Genomic DNA, 19428 nt, shown 5'->3' with positions numbered 1-19428 from the left:
TGACCAATGGTGTATTCATTCGTATTTTTAAAATTGGACTTCCAAAAAAATACGAATGCCCTCATCACTGCCGAGATTTTTGCTTAGTAATTTCCCGAGAAAAAAACTGCATCTCGGTCAAAATCGGGACCTTAGTAAATATACCCCCATGTCTTCCTGAAGGGTGTCATGTGCTGAAATCAGATCTTTGTGAGATGCAACAATTTCTTTCATCTTAGTCTGTACGAGTGCCAATCTCATGGATACTGGACCTCAAAGCTTGAATATTAGAGTTAAATTCTGAGATTATTTTAGTCCTTTAATGCAGATAACATAGAATGTATAGAGCGTAGAGTAACAGGACCATCTAGAGTGTCTTAAGACGTCTTCAGCCATTACAGCTGGGCTGTGCATCTGACAAGAAGAAGCAGATATTGTTGTAGAGGTCACAGAAGGACCACCTGAATTCAAGGTACCAAAGAGATGGACAGGTGGGGCCGATTTGATACCTTTTAACCTTTTTTGGAGGCATGATAAGCCGGCTACAAAGAGACTGACCTCTCAGAGATAGGAAAATACAAACAATCTATAAATAAAAGGAGCAGTAGTACGCTGTCAGGAGGTTACATCAAGATGACTCCGTTCAAAATGACATTCTTAGTCGGGGTGACGGGGGAATCCGAGCCAAAATTTCAAGTAAACCTGATGTAATGCAACTCAAATAACACAGTAATGACAGAGAAATTCCACTAGAGGTCAGCGTGATCACAGACGTGAAGTACTCAGCACAGAGACACAAATGGCTAAATATATTCAGTGGATAAATCCACAAAATGATATACTGTGAGGTTGTAATCATAGTGTAATGAGCTGTACCAAGACGATACTTGATAGTGGGCTCTGCATGTAGACTGAGAGGAAGTAGATTATAGTGGTACCATATAAATAGAAGGTAGTTTCACCTCCAGGCAAATGCTTCAATTTAGTGTAGTGACCCCGGTCCGGCCATCAGGACACATATTTATATTAAAACTTATTGAAGGCAGAAGACAAAGCATGCGATGGCCGGGCACCAGGATACAAAATGGCAGCCACCTCACTTCCCAGTATCACCGCCGGGCTCCGGTGACTGTGGGCAGCCCGTTCTGTCCCCAGCAGTAGCGGGAGCTGAGCACCCGTGTTATCTGGAGAGCAAGTACTCCCGCCTGAGCCAAAAGTGCCTCCAAGTCAGGTGTCTGGAGCGTGCAGGAAAGACTGGGCGCACATAGCCCCAGAATACACCCCGTGGCTTCATAGGCGTCACTAGGCTGTGGCAGTGAACGGTGCCCGGAGTGAGCGGCTTTAGGGCAGTAGGAGTGGTGGACTTAATAGATTGGGACTTGGTCCCACCGGCGGCTGAGAGTTATCAGGTAGGGTAGATAAGAAGGCACTTAGGTGGTCATTCCGAGTTGATCGCTAGCTGCATTTGTTCTCAGCGCAGTGATCAGGCTAAAAAATGGCAGTTCTGCGCATGCATATGCGGTGCAATGCGGACGCACGTCGTATGGGCACAACGAACTATGTCGTTTTGCACAGGGTCTAGCGAAGCATTTCAGTCGCTCTGGTCATAGACTGATTGACATGAAGTGGGCAATTCAGGGTGTCAACTGACCGTTTTCAGGGAGTTTTCGGAAAAACGTAGGCATGCCAGGAAAAACGCAGGGGTCCATTTAGTACCATGGGGTATAGATGGGTCCTTTGGGAGCTACTGGCACTTTAAGAGTTTAATAGTGTAGACTGGCCCCTCCCTCTATGCCCCTCCTACCAGACTCAGTCTAGAAACTGTGCCCTAGGAGACAGACATACTTCGAGAGAAGGAAATACACAGATAGTGGTGAGATTCACACCAGCTCACACATAACAAAAAGCCAAACTAACCAACTTGGAACAATTCAGCAACGGCTGAACCAACAATACTGAACCAAGTAACAATGCAGTAATACGAAGCACTGGGCGGGCGCCCAGCATCCTCTACGGACTACGAGAAAAGGATTTACCGGTAGGTAATTAAAATCCTATTTTCTCTTAAGTCCTGGAGGATGCTGGGGTCCATTTAGTACCATGGGGATGTACCAAAGCTCCCAGTACAGGAGGGAGAGTGCTGAGGTTCCTGCAGAACTGATTGACCAAACTTGAGGTCCTCAGAGGCCAAAGTATAGAACTTGTAAAACTTAGCAAACGTGTTCGACCCTCACAAGTAGCTGCTCGGCAAAGCTGAATAGCCGAGACACCCCAGGCAGCTGCCCGGGAAGAACCCACTTTACGGATAGAGTGCGCCTGAACAGATTTTGGAATTGGCAATCCTGCTGTGGAATAAGCATGCTGGATAGTAAGTCTGATCCAGCGTGAAATTGTCTGCTTAGAAGCAGGACACCCAATCTTGTTGGTATCATAAAGTACAAATAGTGCATCCGACTTCCTGTGACGAGTAGTTCTCTTCAAATAGATTTTCAAAGCCGCACGACATCCAAGGACTTTGAGGTAATTGAGGTGTCAGTAGCCACTGGCACCACAATAGGTTGGTTGATATGAAAAGCCGAAACAACCTTAGGGAGAAATTTCTGATGCATTCTGAGCTCAGCTCTATCCTCATGGAAAATCAAGTAGGGACTCTTGTGCGACAATGCCCCCAATTCTGACACACGTCTGGCAGAAGCCAAGGCCAACAACGTGACCGCCTTCCAAGTAAGAAACTTTACGTCTACCTCCTGTAAAGGTTCGAACCAATCTGATTGCAGGAACTGCAGCACCACATTAAAATCCCAAGGTGTCGTAGGAGGCACAAAAGGTAGTTGGATGTGCAGAAATCCTTTCAAGAAAGCCTGAACCTCAGGGATAGCCAATGTCACTCCTATTCATAGTATCTAAGTCCTCTTTTAATGTGCCTGACCACTTTACTATGGCTTTAGAAATCCATGCACAAGCAATAGTGGGCCTTAAAGCCATGCTTGTAGCAGTGTATAGTGATTTGAGCGTAGTCTCAATTTTGCAGTCAGCCGGCTCATTTAAGGCGGTTGAACCAGGGACAGGTAAAACCACCTTTTTAGACAGCCTAGATACAGAAGCGTCTACTGTAGGTGAGTTTTCCCACTTCTTCCTATCCTCTTCAGGGAAAGAGAAAGCAATGAGAATTTTTTTAGGGATCTGGAATTTTTTCTCTGTGTTTTCCTAGGATTTTTGAAAGAGTTTAACGCCTTAGAAGCAGGGTAGGTAAGCAAGGATTTCTTATTTATTGTAATATAAATAATACTTGTTCTGGAACCTTTTCAGAAATATGGAAAACATCCCTAATGGCTTCAATCATTAGCTGCACCCCTTTAGCAATGGATGCATATCCCCATCACCGTCCTCTGTACCAGAGTCGGTATCAGTGTCAGGTTGCATTATCTGGGAAAGTATATGTTTTTGGGGGTATGTAGGTGGGGTTTTAGATAAAGTAGTGGGAGCTGAATACTTCAAACCCACTACAGATTGTCTCAAAAACTGCGTCTCTTTCTCAGTATGTGACATCCTTGTTGAAATCTGGGATATCATTCTCCTTAAAGAATCCACCCATGGTGGTTTGGATTCAGAAGGCTGAGACAGCACATTGCAGTCCTGAGTACATGGAATAGACTCCTCAGGAGAAGATACACACTCTGCAGCACAGGACACAGAGTCCTTAGACATGGTAATGTGGATATACACTTACACACACACACACACACACACACAGGAAAATGTCAGACACAGTTTCCCCCAGAGTACCTTCAGAGAGTCACAGAGTATAAGGAGCCAGCCACACAGCGTCCCTGTAGGCAGTTATTATGATAAAAGCCTGGCGCTAACTAACCTTAATAGGGAGGGCAGCGCTCCCTGTCAGTGTCCTAGTTCCTATAATCTGCAGGGAGAAAATGGCGCTGGTGAGTGCTTGATCCGCTCTGAGAGGAAGCCCCGCCCCTTGTAATGTCGAGCGTCTTCCCGTACTAATTGTTTATACTGGCCCGTGGATTTTAGTGCTAACAGGGGTATTAGCCCCTGTTAGTTGTGTGACCAGTGTAGGGTTTATCCGTGCTGGCTCAGGACGTCCCTCAAAGCGCCTACACTGTGTGTTGCTGAGCCTTCCTGGAGTGCAGCCTGTCAGAGCTGTGCTCCCACCCTTGTGCCGCCATACCCTGCTGCTAACCGGGACGCCGGCACTGTACTCACTTTTCTTTCTTCTGGCCCTGTTAGGTGGTGGCGGCTGTGCTGCAGGAGTGAGCAGTTGCCTCGTGGTCTTGCGATCAGCACCCTCAGGAGCTCAGTGTCCTGTCAGCGGAGTAGAGAACCATTAACTCTTCAGGATGTTGGTTCCTATTCCCGACCCCCCCTAAGTCCCATGAAGCAGTGAGGCTGTTGCCAGCAGCCTTCCTGTAACCTAACGAACTCTAGAAAATAAAAAATTACGAAAACTCTTAGGAGCTCCCATAGCTGTGACCGGCTCCTCCGGGCACATTTTCTAAACTGAGTCTGGTAGGAGGGGCATAGAGGGAGGGGCCAGCCCACAATATTAAACTCTTACGGTGCCAGTGGCTCCCAAAGGACCCATCTATACCCTATGGTACTAAATGGACCCCAGCATCCTCCAGGACGCAAAAGAAAGTAGATTAGAACCTAGCAGATGATGATGATTGCAGGGTATTATATGGTGTATTGCATGTAAAGTACCTTGTTCCACATCTACTCTGCTGTAGCAATATACCTTATATAAGGGTGAGTAACACATGTACAGGCTTACCAGCGTATGAGCACACACATAAAGGAATGCTACCTTACCAATGCTTCCAGGAGTAACGTTAGGAGACATTTCTCTGATCCATCAGCTCATATGACTGATGTTATTGTTCATCTAGAATCTCCAATTCATACGATATGTTCCCCATCCATTGTTTTACATTGGTGCTGACATAGGACTTGGCGAGTGACTACATCTCCATTTATACTTCATGGTTAGTTACCAGTACAAGAGAGAGATATATCTAAGTCTTATTATAATATTACATTTGTTATTGTGTGTGTTCTCAGGAGGGTGGACACAATGATAGTCTGAGACACAATATTATAAAGCCTTCATTAGAAGTTATGTTTTATTATACACACACATTTACAATTAAGTGTCCCAGAGAGTCGTCTTCTCCTATTGTTTACAAGATTAATATTGTTACAGAAAATGTCACATTTCCATAATGTATTTTATTTCCAGCAGATGGACACACAAGCAGGAATATCACAGAAGGACAGCTAATGTTATCCGCGGATTGCGAAATAAGAGATAATGACAGTAGACCGGATTCTCCAGGAGCTAACCCCATTACCCCAATTATACATCCAGCTCTATCAGCTGATCCCTCTGATACTGGAAAATGTTCTCCTGATCACTCTGATATTGGTGCATCTGTTACAGCTCAGAGAGTAGATCCAGAGTTTCCATGTGCTATAGATGCCAAATGTTTTACACAGAACACAAAGCCTATTAACCCGCAGATAAGTAAGGCAGGTGAGAGGCCATTTCTATGTTCTGAGTGTGGGAAATGTTTTCCATACAAATCAGATCTTGTTAGACATCAGAGAAGTCACACAGGTGAGAGGCCATTTCCATGTTCTGAGTGTGGGAAATGTTTTGCACACAAATCAGATCTTGTTAAACATCAGAGACATCACACAGGTGAGAAGCCATTTCCATGTTCTGTGTGTGGGAAATGTTTTGCACACAAATCAGATCTTGTTATACATCAGCGAAGTCACACAGGTGAGAAGCCGTTTCCATGTTCTGAGTGTGGGAAATGTTTTGCAAACAAATTACATCTTATTAGACATAACAGAAATCACACAGGTGAGAGGCCATTTTCTTGCTCTAAGTGTGGGAAATGTTTTATCCAGAAATCATATCTTGTTATACATCAAAGAAGTCACACAGCTGAGAATCTATTTCCATGTTCTGAGTGTGGGAAATGTTTTGCACATAAATCAAGTTTTGTTACACATCAGAGATATCACACAGGTGAGAAGCCATTTCCATGTTCTGAGTGTGGGAAATGTTTTATCCTTAAATCACATCTTGTTATACATCAAAGAAGTCACACAGGTGAAAATCCATTTCCATGTTCTGAATGTGGGAAATGTTTTGTACACAAATCAGATCTTGTTATACATCAAAGAAGTCACACAGGTGAGAGGCCATTTTTTTGCTCTGAGTGCGGGAAATGTTTTATCCAGAAATCACATCTTGTTATACATCAAAGAAGTCACACAGGTGAGAATCTATTTCCATGTTCTGAGTGTGGGAAATGTTTTGCACACAAATCAAGTCTTGTTACACATCAGAGAAGTCACACAGGGGAGAAGCCATTTCTATGTTCTGAGTGTGGAAAATGTTTTATCCTTAAATCACGTCTTGTTATACATCACAGAAGTCACACAGGTGAGAAGCCATTTCCATGTTCTGAGTGTGGGAAATGTTTTGGACACAAATCAGATCTTGTTAAACATCAGAGAAGTCACACAGGTGAGAGGCCATTTCCATGTTATGAGTGTGGGAAATGTTTTACATACAAATCGCATCTTGTTAGACATCAGAGAAGCCACACAGGTGAGAGGCCAATTCCATGTTCTGAGTGTGGGAAATGTTTTGCACACAAACCAGATCTTGTTAAACATCAGCGAAGTCACACAGGTGAGAAACCATTTCCATGTTCTGTGTGTGGGAAAGGTTTTACAAACAAATCGCATCTTGTTAGACATCAGAGAAGTCACACAGGTGATAGGCCATTTCCATGTTCTGAGTGTGGGAAATGTTTTGCACACAAATCAGATCTTGTTAAACATCAGCAAAGTCACACAGGTGAGAAACCATTTCCATGTTCTGTGTGTGGGAAAGGTTTTACAAACAAATCGCATCTTGTTAGACATCAGAGAAGTCACACAGGTGAGAAGCCATTTCCATGTTCTGAGTGTGGGAAATGTTTTGCACAGAAATCAGATCTTGTTATACATCAGAGAAGTCACACAGGTGAGAGGCCATTTCCATACTCTGAGAAATAAATCATCTCATATTGCACACAATAGACATCACTCAGGTGAGGAACCATTTTAATCTTCTGGAGTATACTTATCATTGCCATGCGTTGTTCTTCAAGGTTCTTATCCTATCCTATGCTTTTTGCAATATTCATGTTACCACAGGGTGAAATAATCAGGTGTTATGTCCTCATCTATTACTGCTATGCAGATGACCTGTCTTTTGCTCCGGGTACTGAGAACCCAGTACCAATCCTAAATGGTTATCTAGCTGAGCTCCAGGTGTGGGTTATGCCAGTTGGCTGTGAATCAGTCCTGGTGAAACAGGTCTTTATTATAGAAGCTCACCAACAAAAGGCAGGGCTACAGCTCAGCTTTGCCTACCAACCAGACTTATGCTTGTGGGTTCAGAGTTACAAAATGCTGATCCTGTGCGGAATATTGGTGTCCTTGATGGTGGAGTGACAAAGACATCAGGTATCAGCCACAATCGGATCCTCATCTGAGGAACATAGCCAGACTCCAGCACTTATTTCTCTCAGAAGATCTACCTACAGTCATACATGCACTTGTATCATCACACATAGACTATTGCAATGTCATCTACCTGGGTCTCCCACCAAAAGAATTTGCAGTGCTTGTAGCTTGTACAGAATGCAGCAGCCAGGCTGTTACCTAACCAGCCCGTTCCTGCCACATAACACCCATTCTCTACTCCCTTCACCGGCTGCCTGGAAGATGGTGACTCTATTACATAGTCTTACTGACTCTCCCAGCCCTACATGACCAGGGCCACAGGTACCAGAAGCAGCTTCTGCCTCCTTACTGCCTTGGTTACTTCCATCTGCAGATGAAGGACTGTTACCAGCAGTACCAAGAATCCCCAAGCAGTTCTGAGATGTCAGAGGGTGAGACAGGGTGGGTGGCACTATTGCTGTAGCGGGGGCTGCCAGAGGCACTGTATGTGGTTAATATTGTCCCCAAGCAGTGCTGAGGCAGAAGAGGAAGAGGACACAGGGTGGCGAGCAGTAGGGGGGGAGACAGGGTGGGTGGCAGTAGTGGGGGGAGACAGGGCGATTGGCAGTAGGGGGGGGAAAGGTTTTAGGGAGATAGGGCTGGTGGTGGGAGTCATGGCGGATGGTCACAGTGCAGTACCGGGGGCTGCTGGAGGCAGTAAAGAGGTGTATGGGTCCCACACAGAACCATTTGATAATTAGACTTAATGATGATTATTATTCCTTATTTCTAATTAATCCCTTGTATGTGTTACTGTTATTTGCTGTGTCAGCCTTTATGTGTGTTCTGTGAAATACTGAAAGTAGTGCTGCTACCGATCTCATATCATTTGAATTAACCTGCAAAAATTGAGGAAAAGATGAGACATGAGGTGCACTCTGGAAGCTTATAGGGGGTTAAAGATTAACGCAGATGTGACATCACGCAGCCCCCCGGAAAATGGTCCCGGCCCGCCCGCGTTCACCCCTCAGGTATGCGGCCACAATGTATGTCAGCAAAATGCACATGTGCAGCAGCCATGCGAACACCAGCAAACTGCTGCGGTCCGCTATTGCGGCATGGTCTGAATGCCCCCCATAGGGTTTTGGCTCTCCTGATATGTATCTGTTTTACTTACCTGCAATACTAACACGTAACTTGAATTGTTTCTGTGCTTTAAAGGATATTTTATCCATGTTGTGCAGAGTCAAGTCATTTTTAAGTTGAAAATATAGATAGACAAAAATATGTGTATTACGATATGAAATAAAGTCATTTAAAAAAAGATTTCTGTTGAGTCTTTTTATGTGTCTGTGTATTATATTATTATCAGATAATTGTCGCTATGGTGACAGAAACAATTTCCTGTTAATGTGTCACTTGTATTGTTACTTTTGCGTCCATATAATATCAGTGCTGCTGTGTATAAATACCCCGTCTGGTGTGTAAAGGTGGGTACACACGCTGCCATTGTGACTGTGCGATTTCCCTTGAACTGGCCGGAGCCCAGAACCACCAATAGTGACTATGTACTTGTGATTGTGGCTATGTCCGATTTTGACAGCTCATTTAAATAGTGGGATGACATTACAGGGGTAGGGACTCTTTCTGTATGCGTTTTGAGTCTGTGGTGACTCTTTTTCAAGGCATGCCTTGAAAAAGTCACCGCAGACTCGAAACACGTTGCCCAAAGGGGGTCTTTGCACAGGTGAGGTGGATGTGTGTCTCCCATGTAAGGTAAAACCTATTTTATTTCTCTATATTTGGCATTTGGAGCTTCGTTACCGGACCTCAGCTCAACAAAATAATATATTCTTCCTTGCTGGGATCTCGCACAGCCCCCTCCCCCTAAGGCTTGTATGTTTATTTTTTCAGCCATTTTAAACCATTTGTTAAATAAATTGTACCTTTATTGCATCACTGTACAAGTCTATTTGACGCAGAGACCTTTATATGTGGAGTTATGCTGTATTCATTGTGAGTAATGGTACGCTTGAGACGTACCTTATGATAACGATACCTTGATGTGTGTTATACTGTTCCTCACTATGTAAGTGAGGTATGCTGTTCCTAAGATCACCTGCATATCTTATTTGTGGGGTTAAGATATAAAGAAACCATTATAAGGGTTATAGCACATTATATTGTGTAATTGAGGTACGCCACCTCTAATCTACTAAAAAAAGATCATTCACTTTCATAAGGAGTACCGCATTATAATCTCATGTATGGAATAATCTTGAACATAGATACATCCACATATTTCATTGAAAGTTTCTACACATAATTTCCGTACCATTATGTCTTCTATGTACCTGTGAGTCCACTGTGACAGCACAAAAAGAGGCTATCTATTGGATCAAGGAATTCCAGTTATCATAATTAACTTAGGATAAGTATTAAATATAATTTTCCGTATAATTTACCACACGTCCATTTATATAGGCACAGTAGCGCCATCCTATTCACATTCCCCTGTTTCTATAGTTCTAATTTGGACTTGTTGGGATAAGTCCTTTTTGTGAAATTAAGAGGCAGCCACTGTACCAAGCGAAACACCCGGAAGACTCCCACCTACATTTTACAACAAGAAGAAGAGAATTGTTTGGGCCAAGAAACACAAGGAATGGACATTAGACAAGTGGAAAACTGTACTTTGGTCTGAGTCCAAATTTGAGATTTTTTATTCCAACCACCGTGACTTTGTGAGACGCAGAGAAGGTGAGTGGATGAATTCTGTTAGAGATGAGTGGGTTCAGTTTTACTCGGTTCTCAAAACCCCATCTTATTGGGTCACGGACATCACGTGTTTGGGATAGCCCTATGGGGACCCATCTTGATTACACCACAGTCTGCTAGCCCTTTTGGGCCAATTGCATTATTATTCTGCATGTACTTACATTGGCTAATCATATGGTGTTTTTCCTTAATCCCCTTTCCATGTTACATTTCTCTAGTGTATCTGCAGCGGAGCTTCAGTTTTTAACTTCTTAATTGGTTTTATTGCTTGTTCACTTCCACTAGCATTACTCACCCTGTCTGGGTGTCGTACATTCTTATTTAACATCACTCCCATTTACACTCTTCTTAGATCTGACGGGTCTCCCCGGCTGCTGTGCGCATTCACGTTGCGTAGCAACGATGACGGGTCTCCCCGGCGGCTGTGCGCATTCACGTTGCTTAGCAACGATGACGTCATCCATGCGCCACTCGGGCGCCGCACCCGGAAGCACTGAACACGGACGCCGGGAACACCTGTCTCTGCACGGCTTTAAAAGGTGAGTCTTTTTCTTGGTATGTTTTGGTTCTTGCTGTTCCTCACTACACGCTTCACATGGGTTAACTTACCTGAAGAAAAGGCTTTGCCTTGAAACGTTGTAAGACTTCCATGTTTTGATTGCTTGCACAGTTTTTTTGGATTTGCCATGCTTTGCACATAAAGTATTTTCAAAGTCCTTGGAGTGCCGCCTCTGTCCCTTCCAGATATACCTGAGCCACAGGTGGGAAAGGCATGCTACCTGCAATAAGAAACATCCGTATAAAACCGAACTTGCATTAATTCTGGTGTTAAATCCAAACCCACTCATCTCTAGTTTCTGAATGTGTGGTTCCCACTGTGAAGCATGGAGGAGGAGCTTTGCTGGTGACACTGTTGGTGATTTATTCAAAATTCAAGGCACACTTAACCAGCATGGCTACCACAGTATTCTGCAGCGCCATGCCATCCCATCTGGTTTGCGTTTACTGGGACCATCATTTGTTTTTCAACAAGACAATGACCCCAAACACGCCTCCAGGCTATGTAAGGGCTACTTGACCAAGAAGGAAAATGATGGAGTGCTGTGTCAGAAGACCTGACCTCCACAATCACCTGACCTAAACCCAATTGAGATGGCTTGGGATGAGTTGGACCACAGAGTGAAGGAAAAGCAACCAACAAGTGCTCAGCACCTCTGGGAACTCCTTCAAGACTGTTGGAAAACCATTCTAGGAGACTACCTCATGAAGCTGATTGAGAGAATGCCAAGAGTGTACAAAGCTGTCATCAAAGCAAAAAGGGGCTACTTTGAGGAATATAAAACAGATTTTGATGTACAGTAACACTTTTTTGTTTACAACATAATTCCATATGTGTTCTTTCATAGTTGTGATGTCTTCAGTATTAATCTACAATATAGAAAATACTTATAATGAATTAAACCATTGAATAAGGTGTGTCCAAACTCTTGACTGGTACTGTACATACACTACCACTATCTACAGGCCAAACACACATTTATGGCAGCAAATATTATTATACATTTACCTGCTAACAAACACTCATGTAAACAGAAATGCCACAGTGTGCATTACTCAATGTCAAGTATATGGTGGCGCAGCTGAGCCAGCAAGTGCGGCTGATGGCGGTGGAGGCCAGACCACTGCCACTCGAGTTGTACAATGGTCCGCCACGTGTGAACCTCAGTGTAGGCCACACGCTTTCGAGCATTAGACATGTGAACATCGAGCCTCATGTGAACATAGGTAAGTATGTGTGTATGTAGGTGTGCATGTATGTAATAAAGTTTTACTGTCATGGTGTGTGTGCTGTTTTTTGTTGGGTATTTTTTTGTAGTAGTAGTACTATAGGTACCAGCAGGCCCGGTTTGCCACTGCATGCTGGTACTTGTGGTTCTCCAAGTACCAGCTTGCGGGGGAGGCTTGCTGGGACTTGTAGTACTGCTGCAAAAAACAGTATTCTGATTATTACACTTGGCTATCATTTTTTCAGAGTTTTTAACACTTTAAACTATTTTTACGGTACACAATGAAGCCCTGCACAGATCTCACAGATCAGGCCGGGATTCCTTGTGTTTTGTCAGGCAGTGTTTTACTCATCACTCCTGTAAAACACTGCCTGATATTACGAATCACATCGACATCGGAAAAAACGAATGTGCAAAAGTCGGCAGCTTAGTAAATGACTGTATCAGGATTCAAAAAGTTGCAGGAAAATGCACCCGATACCATTCGAGATCAAACACCCTTAAAAGCGTCAAAAACACGAATATTCATAAATAAACCCCATGTTCGCAGGAACTAGTATTCCTAGATAAGCTATGTAGTAGACATTTCTTAAGTATGTTCCTTCTATGATCAAGACACCGCACCTTCAGTTTCCTCATGGTGGGGCCTACATACTGGATACCACAACCACACTCCACTAGATATATTACATAAGTGGAGTTACAGTTCAGAAACTGTGCTATAACAAACTCTTCACCTGTGGTTTTAGATCTATATAGTTTATTTTAGGGTTTATATTATTGCATGTTAAATATCTAGATGAAGCACATTTAAAAAATCCCTGAGGTTTCATTTTCAGCCACTCAAAAGAACTGGCCCCCATGGTTACAACACTTGTTACCTCCCCACTAGAGTCTCTTTGTCCATCTTTCTTTTTATCTAAATAGGTATTCTTATTTTGGTTAAGCATACTAGGAGCTAGTTTAGATTGAAGGGTTTCTGATTTTTTGTTAACTACTTTTATTTTGTTCCCAATTTCGGATTCTAATAAGGGATCAATTTTAAGTAAAGGAGTATTCTTATGATCTGTCTTATTTGAGTGGCATGTGTGTTGTATTGTGTAACGAACACACAATTATCTCTGCAAGAGCCTAATTCTTCAGATTTACTTCCATGTAATTTTTGTTTTTTATCCCCCAATAGAGTGGTTTTATCCCTAAGGGCCACCTCTTGTAGGGCTTTTGTCAACACATAGTCAGGATAACCTCGTTCTTGGAAGGCCGAATGTATCTTACTACTTTAACTATATTGTTGCTGTTTGAGTTTATGTTAAGTAAAAGACTGAATTGAAGATTTAGAAAAGCAAGTGAATATTTATTTTAAGGACCACGCAGGTATACGGGTTGAGAGGGAACATCTCTCAGCCTGGGTCAAAATGAATCAACCCAAGAAACATGTCAATACAATGATTTTTATACCATCAAGTTACGCCCCATTCTTATAACCCTCCCATATGATTTCATGCATCTTGAGTACAGTGTTATGCTCATATTAGGACAATTGGCCAAAACAACCAAGAGATATTTAGCAACACATCCTTGTGACGAAGATGGCTCCTGTTCTCAGCCATGTGTCCTTGATAACTCCAAACCAGCTAATTAAGTTGTTTTTGTACTTTTAGTCTGTATAGAGTTCATATGAATATACTTTCCTATTTAAGCTAGAAACAAAATGGAGTCTGTTATGCTTTTATACTATCATGGTGAATATAGATTACCTTTGATATTGTGATTATTATGTGTATGCATAATATACGTACTATACCGTAGTACAGATATATATAATTGTTAGGCCTTTAGAATGTTGCCTCTGTCACAGTATTTGACAGTTCCACTCTCTGATCAGGGACATTATCCATGTGTCCGGTCATCTCAGGGGAATTTCTGGGAACGTATAGTTCACTAATAATCATTTCATGTAGTACTGCTGTTCTGCGTCTGGCAGTAGCCTTCTAAATACAACATAGGGGGTAATTCCAAGTTGATCGCAGCAGGAATTCTGTTAGTAATTGGGCAAAACCATGTGCACTGCAGGGGGGGCAGATATAACATGTGCAGAGAGAGTTTGATTTGGGTGTGATGTGTTCAATCTGCAATCTAATTTGCAGTGTAAAAATAAAGCAGACAGTATTTACCCTGCACAGAAATAAAATAACCCACCCAAATCTAACTCTCTCTGCACATGTTATATCTGCCTCCCCTGCAGTGCACATGGTTTTGGCCAACTGCTAAAAAATTTCCTGCTGCGATCAACTTGGAATTACCCCCATAGGCCGCACCTGTAGGCAGTGTACATCAAAAGAATGGCTATAATGATCACAAGGATGAACCTCATCACAGAATACATCATCACATACAATATACTTAAAAAAAATAATCCTAATCCTGAAAATTGAATACTAGGATTTAAACATTTATCCTTTCTAGTCCATATCATAATGTCTTTGTAAAGTTCTTCTTTTATATCTTGGGCCTCCTTTATATACTTGGCAATACACGTATCTGGATCTGTAATGTCATTGGTCAAATAAGTATAGCAGTGACCTCAAAGTGCTAATCCGGAAATCAAACAATATCCTTCAATTTGTGGTATTAAAGAATGTAGAACAATGTGGTATCGTAATAGTTCATGTCCAATGTCCTGGAATGTCCAATGTCCTGGATTGTCTTATCATAAAGTTCAGTCTTGTTATCAATAACTTTAGATGAAATAAAACGTCAACTCCCAGTTGATTAATCATAAAACTCCATTAGCCATAGGAGAACTTATTAGCGGCACCTCCACCAATTCGAGGTTTTATTGATGCTCTGGTGACAGGAACATGTTTTCTGATTACTGAGTCAATCACTCTTTTAGGAATAGTTCACTCTGCAAGAAAACTTTTCTCAAGTTATTATGTGTTTTTGTATAAAATTGCTAAATTAATCTTCATAAATAATCATCTTCAGAATTAAGAGGTAAAAAATTGTATATCATATCCTAAGGACATAGTGGCAACTAACATTCCCAGTTATGTATGAGATCTCCTTGAGCCTCTAAATCTACTTCTGGTAAAGTACAGTACTAAATCACAAACTTTAATGAACATCCTATGTAACCATTACTTTTTCTCATACATCCTAGAGGATGCCGGGGATGCTTCAAAAACCATGGGGCATAGACAGGATCCGCAGGAGACATGGGCACTTTAAGACTTAAAAAGGGGTGTGAACTGGCTCCTCCCTCTATAACCATCCTCCAGACTCCAGTTAGATTCTGTGCCCAGTGAGACTGGATGCACACTGATGAGCTCTCCAGATTTTCTCAGAAAAAAGACTTTTGTTAGGTTTGTTAGTTTCAGGGAGACCTGCTGGCAACAGGCTCCCTGCATCGTGGGACTGAGGGGAGAGAAGCAGACCTACTTCTGTGAGTTTCAAGGCTCTGCTTCTTAGGCTACAGGACACCATTAGCTCCAGAGGGTCTGATCGCTAGGTATGCCTAGATGCTCGTTCCCGGAGCCGCACCGTCAACCTCCTTGCAGAGCCAGAAGTCAGAAGCCGGGTGAGTAAAAGAAGATCAGAAGACTTCAGTGATGGCAGAAGACGGCTTTTGAGGTACCGCACTGCGCGCCATGCTCCCACATACAAAATGGCACTGCAGGGTACAGGGCACAGAGGGGGCACCCTGGCAGCATAAATCCTCAAATAGCGACTGGCAAGAGTGTATACAGTGCCTGGGCACTAATTACAGACCCCTGCCAGTATAAATATGTGAAATTAAGCAGGACTGAAGCACGCCATTAAGGGGGCGTGGCTTAGCCCTCACAGCTCTGACCAGCGCCATTTTCTCTTCACAGAAGTGGCAGAGATGCTGAGCCTGGCCTCCCACACTACTGTACAAGTAACAGGGTGCAAAATGGGGGGGGGGGGGGGGCACAAGAGATTTGGTGCTAATTTGTTGAAATTAAAACCAGGTCTGGTCAGTATATTACTTGCTTCAGAACCGGGATAGGCGCTGGGTTGTGAGCTGGCAGAACTCCCTCTGTGTCTCTCTTACAGGCTTTGTTGTGGGTCTGTCTCCTATAGCCCCAGTGTGGTTGTGGGTGTCGGTACGTGTGTGTCAACATGTCTGAGGCTGAGTGCTCTTCCCAGGAGGAGGCTGAAGTGGGGACAGAAAAGACTGTGAGAGTGACCGTGTCAGCACCGCCGACGGATGATTGGGTAAATATGTTGAGTGTTTTGAATGCAAATGTGGCTCGGTTGACTAAGAGATTAGATAAATCTGAGTCTAAGAACCAGACATGGAGGAAATCCATGTAGGATGCATTGTCACAAGCTCAGACCCCTTCGGGGTCACAGAAGCATTAATTTACCCAGAAAGCTGATACAGATACCGACACGGACTCTGATTCCAGTGTCGACTATAGTGATGCCAGATTAAATCCCAAACTGGCTAAGAGCATTCAGTACATGATTGTGGCAATAAAAGAAGTATTGCATATAACAGAGGACCCTGCTGTTCCGGATACTAGGGTCTGTATGTATAAAGGAAAGAAACCTGAGGTAACGTTTCCTCCCTCTCATGAACTGAACACTCTTTTTGAAAAAGCTTGGGAAAATCCTGACAAGAAGATACAGGTCCAAAAGAATTACAGTGGCATATCCATTCCCCTCTGGGGACAGGGAAAGGTGGGAGTCAATCCCCACGGTGGACAAATCTCTATCGCGTGTGTCCAAAAAGGTGGCGCTATCGTCTCCTGACATGGCAGCCCTAAAGGATCCTGCAGATCATAAGCAGGAAAATACACTAAAATCCATTTATGTCACTACGGGTTTCGCTACTCAGGCCTTCCATTGCTTTGGCATGGGTAAGTAGCGCTATTGAAAAGTGGGCAGATAACTTGTCATCTGAGATAGATACCCTAGACAGGGATAGCGTGCTTTTAACTCTGGGTTATATCAGGGACGCTGCAGCATATTTAAAAGAAGCTGCAAGGGATATTGGCCTTTTGGGATCAAGGGCCAATGCCATGGCAGTCTCGGCTAGGAGGGCATTGTGGATTCATCAATGGAATGCTGATGTTGAATCTAAGAAGACTATGGAGTCTCTACTGTTTAATGGTAGTGTCTTGTTTGGTGACGGCCTCACTGACCTGGTATCTACGGCTATCGCGGGTAAGTCATAATTTTTACCTTATGTTCCTGCACAACAAAAGAAATGCCCCACTATCAGATGCAGTACTTTCAGCCCAATAAATACAAAAAAGGACGAGGGTCCTCCTTCCTTGCTGCGAGAGGAAGAGGAAAGGGAAAAAGGTCACAGGCTGTGGCAAGTTCCCAAGAGCAGAAGTTCCCTCCGGCTTCTACCAAATCCACTGCATGACACTGGGGCTCCTCTGCGGGATTCCACTCCAGTGGGGGCACGTCTCAAACTCTTCAGTCAGGTCTGGGTGCACTCGGACCTGGATCCTTGGATATTAGAAATAGTAACTAAAGGGTACAAATTAGAGTTTGAAGACATGCCCCCTCACCGATTTTTCAAATCGGCCTTGCCAGCTTCTCTTCTAGAAAGGGAGGTAGTATGTGCTGCAATACAGAAGCTGTGTCAAAATCAAGTCATTGTCACGGTACCCCCGTCACAACAGGGGGAAGGCTTTTATTCGAGTCTGTTCGTGGTCCCAAAGCCGGATGGCTCTGTCAGACCGATTCTGAACCTAAAAGCCCTCAATTTCTTTCTAAAAAGATTCATGTTCAAGATGGAATCTCTCCGAGCAGTGATCTCCAGTCTGGAGTGGAGAAGGGGGATTTTATGGTGTCAGTCATCATAAAGGATGTCTACTTACACGTTCCAATATATCCTCCACATCAGGCATACCTGAGGTTTGCTTTTTAGGATTGTCATTACCAATTTCAGACGTTGCCGTTTGGTCAGTCCATGACTCCGAGGATTTCCACCAAGGTTATGGCGGAAATGATGGTTCTCCTGCGCAAGCAGGGAATCACAATTATCCCATACTTGGACGATCTCCTCATAAAGGTGAGATCCAAGGAGCAATTGCTGAAAAATGTTGCGCGCTCACTGATGATACTGCAACAACATGGTTGGCTCCTAAACTTGCCAAACTCACAGTTGGTTCCGACAACATGGCTGTCGTCCCTCGATATGATTCTGGTACAGAATTACAGAGAGTTTTTCTTCCAGTGGAAAAGGTGCTGGAAATACAGAACATGGTAAAACAGATTTTGAAACCAGTAAGAGTGTCAATTCTTCAATGCACTCGGTTGCTGGGGAAGATGGTGGCGGCCTACGAGGCCATTCCGTATGGCAGGTTCCATGCCAGGGTGTTTCAGTGGGACCTGTTTGGCAAGTGGTCCGGGTCTCACCTGGACATGCACCGGAAAATAATCCAATCTTCCAGTACCAGGATCTCCCTTCTGTGGTGGCTGCACAGTTCTCACCTTCTGGAAGGATGCAGGTTTGCGATTCAGGATTGGATCCTGGTGACCACAGATGCAAGCCCCCAAGGCTGGGGATCAGTCACACAGGGGGAGAAACTTTCAGGAAAATGGGCCAGTTACACCAGCATTCTGAAAGCAGAACATCTTCTTCACGGCCTATCCGTCTTGATTCAGTCAGACAACATAACAGCAGTGGCGTACATAAACCGACAGGGCGGAACAAAGAGTAGAGCGGTGATAGCAGAGGCCACGAAAGTTCTTCGCTGGGCGGAAAGACTTGCAAGCGCTCTGTCAGCAGTCTTCATTCCAGGAGTGTACAACTGGGAAGCAGACTTCCTCAGCAGACACGATCTCCATCCAGGAGAGTTGGGTCTTCATCAAGAGGTCTTTGCAGAAGTGACAAGTCGTTGGGGAATTCCTCAATAGACATGATGGTGTCCCGCCTCAACAAGAAACTTCAGAGATATTGTTCCAGGTCGAGGGACCCTCGAGAAATAGCGGTGGACGCCCTAGTGACACCGTGGGTGTTTTCCGTTGATCTATGTGTTCCCTCCACTTCCAAAGATGATAAAGATTATAAGAAGAACAAGGGTTCAGGCAATACTCATTGTTCCAGATTGGTCAAAAAGGGCCTTGTATCCAGATCTTCAGGAGTTGCTCATAGAAGATCCCTGGCCTCTTCCTCTATGGGAGGACCTGTTACAACAAGGACCATGCGTGTATCAAGACTTACCATGGCTGCGTTTGATGGCATGGCGGTTGAATGCCAAATCCTAGCCCGAATGGGTATTCCCAGTGAAGTCATTCCCACACTTCTTCAGGCTAGAAAAGAAGTAATGACAAAGCATTACTACCGTATTTGGAGGAAATATGTGTC

At 43.7% G+C, this 19428-nt stretch overlaps 1 protein-coding gene across 1 annotated transcript in view; it reads left to right on the top strand.

Moving 5' to 3' along the window:
- Positions 1 to 19428, top strand: part of LOC134984041 (uncharacterized) — a 198076-nt gene that overhangs the window by 70108 nt on the left and 108540 nt on the right. The window contains exons 5-8 of the mRNA XM_063949682.1: positions 5240 to 7062; positions 7219 to 7285; positions 10081 to 10269; positions 11881 to 12072. Coding sequence (XP_063805752.1) covers positions 5240 to 7062; positions 7219 to 7285; positions 10081 to 10269; positions 11881 to 12072 — 2271 coding nt within the window. The remainder of the gene's footprint in view (positions 1 to 5239; positions 7063 to 7218; positions 7286 to 10080; positions 10270 to 11880; positions 12073 to 19428) is intronic.

Source organism: Pseudophryne corroboree (assembly GCF_028390025.1).
Source record: "Pseudophryne corroboree isolate aPseCor3 chromosome 3 unlocalized genomic scaffold, aPseCor3.hap2 SUPER_3_unloc_32, whole genome shotgun sequence".
Lineage (NCBI taxonomy): Eukaryota > Metazoa > Chordata > Amphibia > Anura > Myobatrachidae > Pseudophryne > Pseudophryne corroboree.
The sequence above is the reverse complement of the archived record's forward strand: the minus strand, read 5'-3'. Positions and strand labels throughout refer to the sequence as shown.